The following is a 14608-nucleotide window of genomic DNA, read 5'->3' as shown; positions in this document are numbered from 1 at the left end:
CAGAATCTCTTCAGGGTTTAATTCTGCAGCATTTAGGCAAAATTCCTTATTCATTTTCATATCAAATAATTCTCAGAGGTGACTGAACATGTGTGCCGAATGAGACGCCTGTCAGTTCTCTGCCACAAGCAGCCAGATGTCTGGATTCCACCCGGCTGCAGCTGCACAAGAGCGGAGACGATTCCACGGACGCGCCGGCACATACAGTAACACACTCACTTCGAGGTGAGTCACCAAGGCGCAGCAAGCGGAGGGGGGAGGGGCCAGAGAGAGGGAGAGAGAGAGAGAGAGAGATGGGGGGGTTGCCATGACAACCCATCTATGTCAATTACACTCCAGACCGAGGAGGTCCAAAACGCACCATCCCCACATCATATTGTCCCTTTAATCCCCACAATCACTCACGGGGGTCAGCGGGTTCGTATTAGAGCGTGTGTGTGTGTGTGTGTGTGCGTGTGTGTGTGTTTATCTACCCACCGTGGCATGAGATATGGTGAGCATCCCTGCCTTCACTGAGCACTGCCTCCTCTGCCACACCTTCCTCAGGCTGTGAAAGGCAGAAAGGATGGCGACCACATTAGCAAGGCGTTTCTCTTTTTAAATCTCTTTTAAATTTTGAATTTTATCGTAACACTCGTGACGCTCTGCGGTGTTTTTCACCACAGCTATGCTGGCGACTCACCCGTCACTCTTTTTCAGCAGGTAGCCTTTCTTCTCGCTGCCGAACTCCTTGTTCCCCTGCAGCTGGTGCATGCTGTAGCCGCCCTGCTTACTTTGTGAGTCCTGCACAGAACACACACGCCACATGTTAAAACTGAAGGGGGGGTATTTAGACGAGCTGCTGACAGACGTGCAAACACAGACACACACACTGCAATCCCATCAAGGAAAAGGATTTCTTCTTAAAAGAAACAAAGCGAGGGTGTAACAGGAAAACTCATTCTACTTATGCATGCTCTGTAACGTCTCTAAAGGGCCAAAAGTCTCTACTGTCAAGCAGAACAGACAAATATACGCCAGCATGCTCAACATGCACCAGCACTTACTCTTCTAGACTTGATTCCAGACAAGCAGAAGGCAAAAGGGAGGGGAGGGGGAGAAGGGGGACATAGAGGGGAGAGGTGTGAAATATCCAGTTCAGGTGCCAGCGATTGATGTGAAAGACGGGACTGACAATCTTTTCATGTCAACGTTTAACGTGTGTTTGTGTATGTGTGTGTGTGTGTGTGTGTGCTATTAACAAGGGAGGCTTCCAGAAAGTGAAAATGAAATGTGAACAGACTATAGATTGTGACATGCAGAACAGCCAAGTGTGAATGTGTGAAAAACACAGCAGGAGGGCTATGTTTGGGAGTTAGGCGTTAAGTCGGACAGTGAGTGGCTTCTCCACTGAGCAGCCAGTGAGGCACAACGCTGGTTACCAGCAAAGCCGACCACACACTGGCTACCAGCATGGTACAGCACTGGGCACTCGCTCCATGCTGCAGGAGACAAGCTCCAAGCCTGGTAGCGGCCACACTGACAGGAGGTGCGTGGTAATAAATCAGTTTCTAATGGACTTTTCTTTCTGCCATTTCTTGGGTTTAACCCTTGATGGCTGATTTTTGCGAGGATCTTGTTAAGAACTCCACCGCCTACGTTTAAATTTGGCCTGGTGTGTCCTTCCAGATGTGGCCTGCCTACCTCCTTCTGGTCCAGCTGGAGAGAGGACTTGATCAGATCGCGCAGGGCAGTCAGCTGCTTCTTCTCTTCATCCTGAGTTTGTTTGATCTGAAAAGAACAGATGGAAGGATGAGGAAAATATGCACCAGGAGATCTGAGAGATTACTAGACGTGTTTATACGAAGCCGTCTATTTGCTCTGATAAATGCCGTGTTGATGCCTTGACCTTTGACATGGAAAGTCTACGTATCCTGAGTTAATTGTCCTTGTTGTTTCTCACACTGGTGTACAAATTTAGAGTCAAGTGACGTACATTCAAAAAGTCGTCTAAAGGTCAAAGAAACATTTAAAAAAAACTGTGTGAACACTGTAAGACATTGTCCTGGCATCTTCTTGGCATCACCTTTGAATATGTGACGTTTTCTAGTTTCCTGGAGATTCTGAATCATCGTCTTTGCGGTAGACGTGCTGCATTATAGTGATGATGGAGCAAAATATGTTTTGCTGAGCACAATGAAACTCTTTCTAACAACATGACGTGTCTGTTTCTGCTATTTTAATCTAGGTAAAAGTAACAATCCTCAAAAATTCAACTTCAGGCCCACTTATCTTTTTTTCAGAGCTTTAAAAGCATCACTACCAGAATTTCATCTCCTCAATAAAAGAGGCATTAGATATGGGAAAAGCAAGTAAGTGGGCATTCTGTAAGCAAATCCAATTTATTGAGTTCATTCAGAGAAAATTTGAGAGAAATATGCAAAAGACAGGCTTCATAAAACCCAAGATGAAAAGGACAAAGAAAAAGGTTTACATTGTAGAGATCAGCAGCCAGCTTCTCGATGTACTGCTTCAGTTTATCCGCCGTCTTCAAGCCATCTTGGAAAAAACTGCAGCACAAAAGGTACATGTGAAAGTCAACATGAGTCCATCATTTGAGTGTTTTACTGCTTTGTCATTTTCAGGTGTAATACTGCAAACGTCGCACAGAGAGAGGAGGTTGGTGCAGTTCATGTTTAATGTAAGGCTCAGCTCCATCCTGCAACTTCGACTCTTGGCTCAGAAACTGCAGCTGGTTGCATCTGCAGCGTGTTTTCAGAGGTGCTTCCTGGTCCTGAAATCCATTACGGATCTGTCGGCAGCTTACATGTCGATGTGGCGCTGCAGCAGTAAATCACCAGTAATGACCTCCCTCTGCCCACCACCCTCTTCTTCTTGGAACATGTCTCTCACTTCCTCTACTCATCAAGCATCCAGCATCGTCCCTCCCACTCCATCCAGCTCTCAGTGTCAATTACTGACAGCTATGCATCATGGGTAGGACGGCAGAGAAAAGACTGACCTCAGCTGACTTGTTTTGCACATATAGACATGCAGCTAAAGCATAAATATACATCCTGTATATTTATACAGGCTGACGCTCAGAAGGGAACACGCATTTTCTGTAGCAGCTCCTAACCTATGGAATGGGCTCCGGCCGCACATCAGGCAGGTTTCTTCTGTCTCATTTTAAATCTCTTCTTAAAACCCACTTTTCCCTGGAGTTTGACACCATCTAGAGTGTTGATTTTGTACATTTTTTCACATTATTAAATTGTTTTTATCTGATTCTATTTCCGTTTTTAACTTCCTTTATTGGATTTTATTGTTTGATATTTTATTTGAACACATTGTGTTCATTGCTTTTATGGTGTGTCTGTTGTGTTGTCAGTTTATTGACTGCGCGGCACTTTGGAAACCTTTTGTTTACTTAAATTGTGCCATAGAAATTAAGTGGATTGGATTGGATTAACTTGTGAGCTGATGTACATATGGAATGAGTTTTACTAGTGAGGAGACTGAAGGATGCTGATTATCTTGCCAGGAACCGGAGGAATAATGTTCTGATAAGTGTGTGAATAATGACAAGCAAGACACTGAGCTGATTTCAACATCAGTGTATAATTGTGAATTTCCAAGTTTGGGATCATTAAAGTATATTGCATATAATCTAATTCAGGATCACTCACGTTGCAGCCTTGGGGCTCCTGATCCTTGACATGAGTGAGGTTCTGTGACTTTGTTTGAAAGATTCAAAGAGCTTTGAATGGCCACACTTGAAAGCCCAGCTTCCAGGCTTCTTCCCCAGATCAGCAAGGAACGCTGCATGTCTTGTTGGATGTGCACATAAAGAGCGATGGAAGAAATTTAAATCCTTGCCTTTCTCCTCATATTTATAAACCCAGCCAATTGTTTTGCAAAGTGGAAAAAAGAAACTGCAAGAAAAATGGAATTCAGACGCTTTCAGAAGATCAAAAGTCAGTTTTAATTGCTCTATAATTGTGACGCAATTAACAACAAACTGCAGCGAGAATTTTCAGAACATCTTTATTCTGTGTTTATTGTTGGACTCAATGGAAAGTGTTTGAGATTATTTATGTTGGTTTGGAGCTGTTTTTTTGGAAAGCTGTGAGCATTTGGGCCTGATTGATGTCGCTCTCGCTTTAATCCGCGTGTCGCCATGCAAGAAAAAAACACCCGCCCTTAATTTGTCGAAGGAAGTTGTTCAGACAGTAAAAAGGAACATAAATTTATTTTTCTTTTCAGCACCGAGCTTCCCGCAGTTCTCCGTCAACTGTCTTCATGTTTTTAATCCATCAGTGCTGCGACTTCCCTATCCATCATGACCCAGGTTGAACAGATTAACACAGGAGTATATATTTTTTTATGATGACAGGACCAGAGCACCGAGGAAAAATCTGTCATTTTGTCACTTGTTGGCGTGAAGATGTGTTTCTGGCAGAGAGAGGCTACTTATTTACCCAAAAAATCCTACACCAGCAAACATAGATATCTCTCTCTATGTGTGTGTGTGTGTGTGTGTGTGTGTGTGTGTGTGTGTGTTTTCTTCTACATGTATTGCAGTAAATGTCTGAGTGGAAGTGATGCCACACTCTAAGGAGGATTAAGGTGCTACTTACTTGCACTGTGCATGGTAATACTTTATCAGGTTCTGGAGGAGGTCCACTCCTTTCTTGGTCTTGATCTCGTTTACTTTGATCAGGTACTGCAAAGCGAAGAGAGGAGCAGAGTTCAACCAGGAGTCCAAATTCAGGGCGTGTTTAAAGGATTTTTGGGGGGGTTTAATGAGGTGTAATGAGGCTGAGAATAAAGACTTCTGCTCTGCCTGAGACATGTAAAGACTACGAACATTTTGCATTATGATAATCGCATCTGAGTGCACATATACTTTATGCAGGCTTTGAAGTACGAGCCAAGGATGCCTCGAAACTGTGAGAGAATGTGTGTGTGGGGGACCAGACAGATGAACACACTTCTAGAACAAGAAAATACCGTGCCTCTGTCTTGATCTAAATAAAGTTTCAAAAGGATGATGAGAAATATTTTTCACATTAGCATTATAAAAGAGAGAAAAGCCTCCGGAGGGGGAAGCGCTTTGTGGACTGTATGCTCGGCGTCTGTGGATTCTCAACAAACAAGACGTCTTCAGACAGCACTTCCCACCAAACTAACAAATAAAGGATAATCTCAGCTAATCCCACGGGATGCAAATCCAGAGATTCACCGAGAGTCATGGCTAAAGACCACTTTCAGTGCTGCGGCATAATTTAATCTACTACACAAAAGCCCTCTGACGTCAACAGTCACTCTGTATATCACGTGTGTGGATGCCCTTAGCTTGGCATCCGCATGAACGCACATGTATGTGAATATATGTGCTTGCAGGCGCGCATGTGTTGTCTCTTTGTCTGGCGAACAGTTCCCGTCGGAAGGGAGATTATCCACATTTTGTCTGGGCCTCGTGGAGGTTCGGTGCTGCCACGTGTTTGGGCTCTTTTGTGCAAACCAGCAGCATCGCCAGCATCCAAGCAGAGAATAAAGCCAGATGCTGAAAGCGGACCTTTCCACACTCTATGACCGGCGGCGAAGCGAGGTGAAAAGGTGGAAGAGAGTGAGAGCATCCTGTAATCTGGCGATTGAGTAACAAGGAGTGAGAGAGGGAGTGAGAGCGAGAGGGAAACGAGGTTAAGTGGGATGAACGGATTGCACCACTGACTGAAGCCACTGGCCGACACACGCCTTCTGCTTCCAGTCAGGACGACTGTTGACTTGGAAGAATTAAAAGTAAAGATTAGAAGCACGAGTAGTCTGGGTTTATTTCTGGTGTAAACATGTCTGAAACTATTTGAGAGCACTTGAAAATCCCTCTGAAATCATGTGTGCCGAACATCCACATGTTAGCGCTGTCAATGCTAGTTTGAACCACTCTAAGAAATTGGAACGCATGTGATAAATATGGGCAAAGAAACACCTGGAACTCAGAGAAGAGAGCAGGTCGGCACAAAAAAGAAGACTGCAGAGAGTCCGTTCAGTGGTGAATTATTCATACGACCAAAAACAGTGCAACAGCCATTATGTAATTTGAGTTAAAAAAAAAAAATCCTAACAGTGAACAATGTGTAGGCGTCACCACCCACCACTAGAGAGGTTTTTTGGCAAGACAGAGTAAGCTTTAACTGTTAGTTCTGATTCTCTCAGGCACATAAAGAACTCACGTTTGTTTTACACTTAATTCTAGCTGTTCTTTAAATGCAGCCTTTAGAGCATTAATACCTCAGAGTAGTCACAAGAAACATGTTCATACAACCAGGAGAACATTTTTTTAAATGCTTATATTAATACAAAACAGTTCAGGATTTAATACCAGGAAGAATATCTATATTTTAAAATCTTGTCCATTAAAAACAATCATTGTAATGACCAGATTCAGTGGAGCTTACAGGCTAGAAACCAGTGCAATACGATCTTTCTACATGAATTAATGCCGGTACAGCTGCATGTTTAGGGGCTGCTCTAATCCCTGCACTTGGAGCTCCATGACTGTTAAAGCTGTTCCATACAATGCTCAAATCATCAGAGAGAAAGAGTCGACTCCAGTTTGAGATCTGGTTTACAGGCGGCGAGCAGAGAACGCTTCACATTTTAGCAAACAGTTGTTCAAACCACAAATAGCAAAACGCGTTGGTGTTGCTGCAAGCAGCCATGAGAAGACAAATTGGATCCAGGAAGTAGAGTTTGGGTGACGCGTGCCTGAAGGCTCAGTGGTTTAGAATATTTCATAAAACTGGATGGTTTTCATGATGAAATGTGTTTTTAAGAAACCAGGGATCCAAAAGCTGACGATGACTCACGTCGTCTCCGGTTCGATCACAACCGGGGATCTTTAACGGCCCTCATTTTGTGTCAACTCTCTCCTAATGATGATGTGTTATGAGCTTAATTAGAAAACCCTCAGCGGGGATAAGGATTGGCTCAGTATGTTATCATACATTATCCTTGAACATGGGGCTGAACGTCTTTTCATGAGCTGCCCTTTAATTAGAATGTTTTTCCCCAACTTTAAAATTCATATAAATTGATTCCATGCTAACACGTAACCATTTTGAAGGGATATTGTTGGATCTGTGTAAAAGAAAGAGTATGATCTTCATCTAATCTTTTGAGAAGCGCTGCAAAAACAACTTTGTTGTCTTGACTTGGTGTTAGAAACAAGTCTGTCTAATGGCAGGGAGGGAAAATAATGGAATGAATGCATGTTTGGAATCCCAAGCGTAAACTGTCAGATGATATTAAACCATACATGAAGCAGGGTTCAACTCTTTTAGCAGATGACAATGTGGTTTTTGTTTTGCTCTTGTCTTGCTGGAACAAATAAGGACGATGAGACCGTATTGCTTGACAGAATGCACAAGTAGTGAGACCACAACCCAACACAAGTGTAAGTGATTTAAAACACAGCAGCTTAAAAGTTTCAAAATAAGACAACACAGTTAGAGGAGATCTGACCTGTGACCTGCCGGTTATGGGACCTCAAGAGGTGTGATTACAGCTGAGAAACTGACCCTCTATAATCCTTTTCCCAACCTACCTCACACATCTGGAGCTGGAAGAGACGTCGCTCCTTCTCCATCTCTTCTGCAATTTCGGCTCCGGTGATCTCAGTGCGGATCATCCCGTGTTGTTTGGCGTGTTCTCGCTTCTCCTTCTCTATTTTTGTACTGGCACAGACAAAAGGATGCTCGCTTTACGGATGCACTGCTTGACCTTGTCAGATTTTTACCTAATGGAAGTAGTTTCACGCTCTACAACATATCTTAAGACTTTATTGCTGCAGGTCTCAATGCATGATTTAGTGCTTTAATAAGCTGGATGGTGCAAACATGTGGTTTTACAGAAGTCCATTTTAATGATCTACTTACAACTTGGCCTCGTAGTCTTTCCATGCTTTATCAAAGGGCTTCTTTATATCCTGCAGAAACACAGAAGGACAAGCATCAGCAAACTGCAAAGAGGTCACCGAGGGGACGGAGTTCTGTGGCTCACAAACAAAGTTCCAGCTTATGCCTCGCTCCGCTCACAGATTCTACCCCGCCAGCGAGCGGCCACACCCCTCATCCTGCCCCAAACATCAAAGGTTGATGACCCAGTTCCTCGCCACGCTCCTCAAGCACAACGCAAAGGCGGTGTTTACTCCCGAGGGATCTGCAGTGTGATCTTTAATAAAGGAAGCTTTGTCCCATCTCTCTGTTCTCCTCTCGCTTACACCCTCCAAAATGCACATGCACAGATGTTGAGAGATTAATATAGAGATTTGCTGACAAGGCGTCCATTTTTTCCCCCCATCCTATTGCTGAGCCAGGCGATCTGATGGCCCGGGAGAGACGAGGGAGAGAATAAAAACCCGAGAGAGGGAAACTGTTTTACAGTAAATCTCACCCCTTTCACGCCTTTCAAGTCGCCCTTCAGCAGCGAATCCAGAGTGAAGATCACGTTGTGGCTGAGGCTCTGGAGCTGGAACACACATAGAAGAACACGGTGAGTTATAATGTTGTGATTACCATGAGAAAATACTGTCATAAAACAAAGCAGCGGCAGATTTATATGGCTTAAGGCTGAGGATAATCCATATTGTAATCTATGTGCAGATGCTGAAATGTTGCTGACAGAAATATGAAAATATTACATATTAACAGATAACTCAGAAAAGGACTGAAAGCTGTGACGCATTGGAAGTTCTGCAAAGATTAATGCTGGCTTTGTCCTTTCACTTATAACGCTATGCAACAACACAATCATGCTGCTGCTTACAAGAGAAATCAGAAAATAATGGCAAAGGTGCTGCCAAAAACAACCACAGTGCAAGTTCATTTATTGGAGAATTAGCTAAAGATGGACACTGCCAGCAGCTCGTGTTCAGCTAGCATCAGCAAGTTCATTTACAACAGTTGTTGGCATTTCAATCCCCGATGTTGTTGTTATTGTTGTTGTTGTTGTTAGCCAAGCCGACACAGACACACATCGGGGAAGTAAACAACATTTAATGGGAGCTACTGTGCTTTTTAAGTGCTCATATTACATACGGCCAACGTCAGAATCAATCCTCCGAAGCTCGACTGCCGATTGGCAGGAACAGGAAACTCTCTCTTACTACAAGTGTGTACGATTCTTAAAAAAGGCAATAAATGCGGAGAAATGTGCAGAAATTCTGGCATCAGCTTGACCGATCTGTCGATAAAATCCTTACATTTAGATGATAACACATGTAGGACATCTAGAACAGGCACTATTTGTCAATTCCCATTTGCAGTGCAGGCGCACAGCAGCAGCACTCGGGGTTATTGAAGTCTAAAAAAATTCAATGAAAGACTGAAAATGAAAAGAGTCAAAGAACTGATGAATAGAAATAATTTCCCACAGCATTCGAGTGGTCAACAGGTGGGTGATTTGAGAGCGTTTTCCAAACGGACACACACAGAGTTGTTCCTGGCGCTGCCAAGTGTATTTATGGAGTCTAATCTCGCTTTCAGCCACACAGGAAGAGAGAGAGGAAGAGAGAGGAAGAGAAAAAGAGAGAGAGAGGGTACCGGCTCTTCTTCCATAAACAAGCGCTCATAGGGTTCAAACAGGACGCACACCGTTCAACAGGAACACCAGAGGGAAATCCACATCAGGCAGATAAGAACCTCTGGTGGAAAAAAATAAATAAAACCTTGGAGGTAGAGATCAGACAACGATGATGCTTGATTCCACCCTCGACATAATCCTAATCTTAACCTCAAACCCAAATCCTTTGTTGTTTATAGGAGCAAAGACGAGAAAATATAATCTCTTTGGAGAATTTCGCTCTTTCCATCCACCTGAAATCAAGAGACCCGAGTTGATTTTGATTGGATTAGAGGCGCTCACCAGGTTCTTCAGTAGGGCGGACAGCTCCTTGGTGAGCGATGAGAACTTGACGAAGGCGGTTCCCAGGTCGGGGTTATCCCGGCTGATGAAGTTGCTGCCAAATTTATCCAGAGCCTGGGCGTAGTTCTCTTCATTCTGGACGTGGTCTGGATAGAAAACACCCCCCCCCCCACAGGTTACTTCATCTGACAGGAACTCTAGCGCATGATTAGCATAATTAACATGTGGAGATGGCTGGGGGACACCAGCAGGCTATGCGATGTCCTGATGGGGGTGTAATGCAGGTCACACGGGTCGATGGAGTAATGATGATGTTACCTCCAACCAGGATTCATTCATTATTAATGTGATAATTTCATTGCGATTTAATGCTAAAGCAGTTGGTGGTCTTTTGATTCATGAGGCTGATTCCATGCAGGTCAGGCGGAGCTGGTGTTTCTAGCAAGAATGTTGAATATGAGATTTGTTTTACCACAAAAATGTAACTTAAAGTGACGTGAAGGAAAGGGCTACGGATAATATTTGACTCATTGGAAGCAGATCTGGAACAAACGGGTTTTTAAAGTCCTCCTGGGGTTCATAATTAACAAATCGTGAACAGATCCCAGGATGGAAAGCCTTAACACACGATAGATGATCAACTTGGTTCCGGAGAGACCTTGGATTTATACATTTGGTCAACACTAAGTCATCTTTATGCACAGCGAATGTCAGCATTCCAAGATGTACAGTTCTCAAGGTATGTTCAGCTCGGCGGGAGCCGTCCGTCAAACGGAGGCGTCCATCTGTCCTCGTCATTAAGCGAGCGATAGAGGGGGAACTGGATGGGGGAGCGATGTTTCAAACCCTTGCCAAATCTGAGAGGGATTCCTGAGAGGGATGTGGGGCGAGATGAGCGCCCCGTGGAGCGTGTTCCTGCAGCAGACATTTTGTCATTCTGGAAACTCCAAAGCAGGCCAAGCAGCGCTGCAGTTAACCAGCGATAACACTGAATCATGTCCTCCCCCGACATGTTTAAGAACCAATCCATCAATTTTCTGTAACCGCCTCTCCAGCGCAGGGTGGTGGGAGGCTGGATGCATCCCAGCTGACACACCCTGGACTGACAAACACCCATTCACACCCAACTAATTTAAAGTTGCCAGTCCACCTTTATTATGTGTTTTAAAACAGTAGGAGGAGTGTTATTCTTGGAAGTTATAATCTTAGATATGTATTTACTGTATTTGCTATCTGCAGTTTACTGCTGCAGTTATTTGATGCCGTGTTTGAACCGACTTCACCGGCACCAGCTGGAGAGCAGAAAGCTGCTCGGGTCGATTGCATCATGAAATCAAATTGTGGTTGCTCAAAGGATGATGGGAAAAAAACAAGCCAGTTATTGACATACTTCTTTAGATTAAAACATTGTGTGTTTATTTGACTGCATTGTAAAGAGAGACGCGCCAGCTGCTCTTCTCTTGCCTTTCTAGCAAAGCATCTTTTCAACAAGTGTTTTGCTGCGGCGCTAAACTGCTCTTCCCGTTTCCAACGGTAACCACAAGGGTCTCCAGATCAGCCACGACTGAAATCTGAATGATTATAACTTTACGACCTGCGTGTTTAAAAAGCCTTGCCAACAGTTAAAGCCAAGGTATTCATTAGAGTTTCAGGATGCATCACAATCACATTCCTCCATGTATTTTAAGATCATAAACATTTATCTCATTTTAACCACAACAAGTCTCTTTGAATTTTCGACGTCAGGATCTTCCAGCTGTTTCTCATCCTATAACATTCATCCCGAGAGCGAGGTCAGCTGTCTAGTCTGGGAGCAAACAAAGTTTTCTGTGGGACAAACATCTGAAACTGTCAATTTACAGGGAGGAGGCTGCTCTCAGAAGTATTTAGTGGAAATTACTGAGGATCTCTGTCATTGAAACAAACAAACAAAAGCTCAGGTGTTGGTTTTCTGGGATGGACTGGATGCAAACACACACAAAAAAGAATACCATCTGTCCCATAAAAAGCAATCCTAGTTTTTATTAAGGATGTTGAAGAAATCCTGGATTTTCCTCTCTGGGAATATTGTTTTGAGAAGCACTGGCAACACGTTCGCAACCAGGAACTCACCTTGTCCTGAACTATAGATGGCTTTGACTGATTTCTTCACCTTCTGCAGGGAGGTTCTATCCTGGTCCAAAGCCTGAGTAAAGAGGAGAGGTGGTTTAGGGACATTTACAATTCATTCACAACCAAAGACAGATATTTTGATTTTTAAAGAATGGCATGAAAAATATTATCTGCTAGTAGCTGAGCATGCAGAGAGCTAAGAGAGAGAGAGAGCACAATACACTGCATGACCTGAATATGGCATAAATCATTATTTCAACACTGTTGGCAGCTGGAGCAAAGCCTTTGTGCACTGTAACAGGCCAAACACACAAGCGGTATATCAAATTTACCACATTTAAGCTATTTATTAAGATCATTATTCACAATGAAGCATTCAACTGCTAGAAACAATAAACACGGCTACTGACCTATTGTTACTGTGTGCTATCTGTCTCATTTCTTCGCAGTTTCAGAGATTAATGCTCAGAATTCATTCATCAAAAGCTCCGGGGAGTTAAAACAATGACGAACACAAATAGAAACACTTCGCACTTCGCTTCACACGCCGTAGATCACGCCAATGGTGGTTACTCGTTTAGCGATAATGCACGGATATATTTAGAGAAAATCCCGCAAAGCCAAGCCGGCGTGACCCTTGAACCGGTTTATCCAGACACCCCCCTCCCCTGAAAAACAACTTCACACGACCAAAATTCAGCATCGTGAAGGAAAACCGTTCCTTTATAAACCTATCTTGTGATAAAATTAACGTTCATGCTTTTATTCTCATCCCAGCTGTTTTCATTTTTTTTACTACTGTACTTCATAACATATTCATATCTCTTCATAACACATTTGTAGTTTTTATAATTTCGTAGCATTTCACTTCTTTTTGGCATCATGTTGCTTTTAATTTGTGTGATTTTCATTTTATCATCATTTAATAACTTTCAATTATTTTTATAATTATAATTACTTAATTACTTAAATGCGCAACTGTTTAATCGTCTTCTTCTATTGTGAAGACACCCTGGTGTTAAAACATTTTATGCAATATACTTCAATTATACGTCAAATGAGAGCTATTAGGAAGTATCCTGAATACCGATCAGTGTCTATTCAACTAGACCATTACAACTGCTCAGCAGCTTCTCTGTGAATAGTGTTATTATCTGTAATCACAGTGTTATTATCTGTACTAAAATATAACCTGTATATCTATACTGTGAATAAAGACAGCAGTCACACATGTATTTCTGTGTCAACCAATATGGAGACCATGTGTATTTGTGACTCCTAACATAATCCAATCTACTGCAGAGAAAGTTAAGATGGCTGGACTCACAAAAAGAGGACAAAATTCACAAGAACACACACCTGAATGGCCGGCGTCGACTGAAACCGAGCCCTTTTCACAATCATCTTTTTTCTGACGGCACAAACATTTCACATCCCGGAGGCCATGGGACCATAACTCTGTCATGTTTGCTTGTAAAATAGATGGTAAACGCCAGCAAAACCCCCCATTAGACTGAGGTCAGCTGGTGAAGAGACACACACGTTACACACAACAGCGGGCTAATTAAATTTCACAACGTAATTAAGCCGTCCTTGGCTTCCCTTGGACAGTTTTACATGGCTCTTCCCCAATTATGACAGCAGCAGTTTGTCGCTCCGGGGCTCCTTCTGCAGGGACCGAGGCCTTTGATCCCCCCCCACCCCAGCACATGGGAACAGACCCGACCTGGTGCTGCGACGGCCTCATTATCCGGTGGATGTTTGGGCCAAACAGGCTTGTGATAATATGACGCTTTAGGGAACCATTATCTCAATATTGTCTGTATATATTATGGTGGTAATCATTATAATTAAAATTTAAACAGGAGGCAAACAGACTTCAATGGTGAGAGCAACAGTAGAAAGTTGAAGCTACTTATTCTATAAACCCTGTTCTCTTGAGTGAAGCGCTGCACCATCATACTTATTGGTTAAACTGCTTTATATTAGCCCCATTTAGACAACCTATTCAAGGTGAGACTGCTTATTTAAAGAAGATGAAAATCAGCTACTAATATCTTTAAATTTGGGACATACTGTGAAATATGGGAGCTCATCACCCTCTGAGCAGTGATGGACTCAACCTCTACGAAAAAGGGAAAGTAAATACTATGCTGATGACATACATGTCTATAAAAGATGCAAAAACTTGTGTGTTATAACGTCACACTGTTGTTCAGCTAAAAATAAAGGTGATGAAAAAAGGATCTTTGTTGCAGCCCTAGATAATCTTTACGTACAGCAGACATGAGAAGTTGGTAAACTAAGACAACACCCCACATTTCTATACAGAACAAATCAAAAAGCCACTTGGAATCTATTTTACATAGAAGGATTCTTCCTCCATGTAACTTAATAAAGAATTCCCCACATTTTGTTTTGCATTCTTGCACTTCATTGGACCATCTGATGCTGACAAGGTGTCAGCTTGTTAGCAGCTTAGCCAAGTCTTTACCACAGAAAGAGACAAATCAGAAATGAGTCATTTCCTGTATTTGATTCGCACGGGTATCAAAAAAAGCACCAAACTAAGGCAGATAAATTTATGACT

General features: G+C 42.9%; 1 protein-coding gene across 5 annotated transcripts in view; it reads right to left on the bottom strand.

Moving 5' to 3' along the window:
• The window catches only part of asap1b (ArfGAP with SH3 domain, ankyrin repeat and PH domain 1b), a 42497-nt gene that overhangs the window by 15566 nt on the left and 12323 nt on the right, over positions 1-14608 (bottom strand). For all 5 annotated transcript variants that reach the window (XM_068343667.1, XM_068343669.1, XM_068343664.1 and 2 more), the window contains exons 2-11: positions 12019-12091; positions 9907-10052; positions 8437-8511; positions 7920-7969; positions 7589-7718; positions 4620-4705; positions 2474-2549; positions 1684-1770; positions 683-783; positions 478-547 (exon numbers count right to left, since the gene is read on the bottom strand). In XM_068343667.1, the coding sequence (XP_068199768.1) occupies positions 478-547; positions 683-783; positions 1684-1770; positions 2474-2549; positions 4620-4705; positions 7589-7718; positions 7920-7969; positions 8437-8511; positions 9907-10052; positions 12019-12091 (894 nt within the window). The remainder of the gene's footprint in view (positions 1-477; positions 548-682; positions 784-1683; positions 1771-2473; positions 2550-4619; positions 4706-7588; positions 7719-7919; positions 7970-8436; positions 8512-9906; positions 10053-12018; positions 12092-14608) is intronic.

Source organism: Antennarius striatus, chromosome 20 (genome assembly GCF_040054535.1).
Source record: "Antennarius striatus isolate MH-2024 chromosome 20, ASM4005453v1, whole genome shotgun sequence".
NCBI classification, from domain to species: domain Eukaryota; kingdom Metazoa; phylum Chordata; class Actinopteri; order Lophiiformes; family Antennariidae; genus Antennarius; species Antennarius striatus.
The sequence above is the reverse complement of the archived record's forward strand: the minus strand, read 5'-3'. Positions and strand labels throughout refer to the sequence as shown.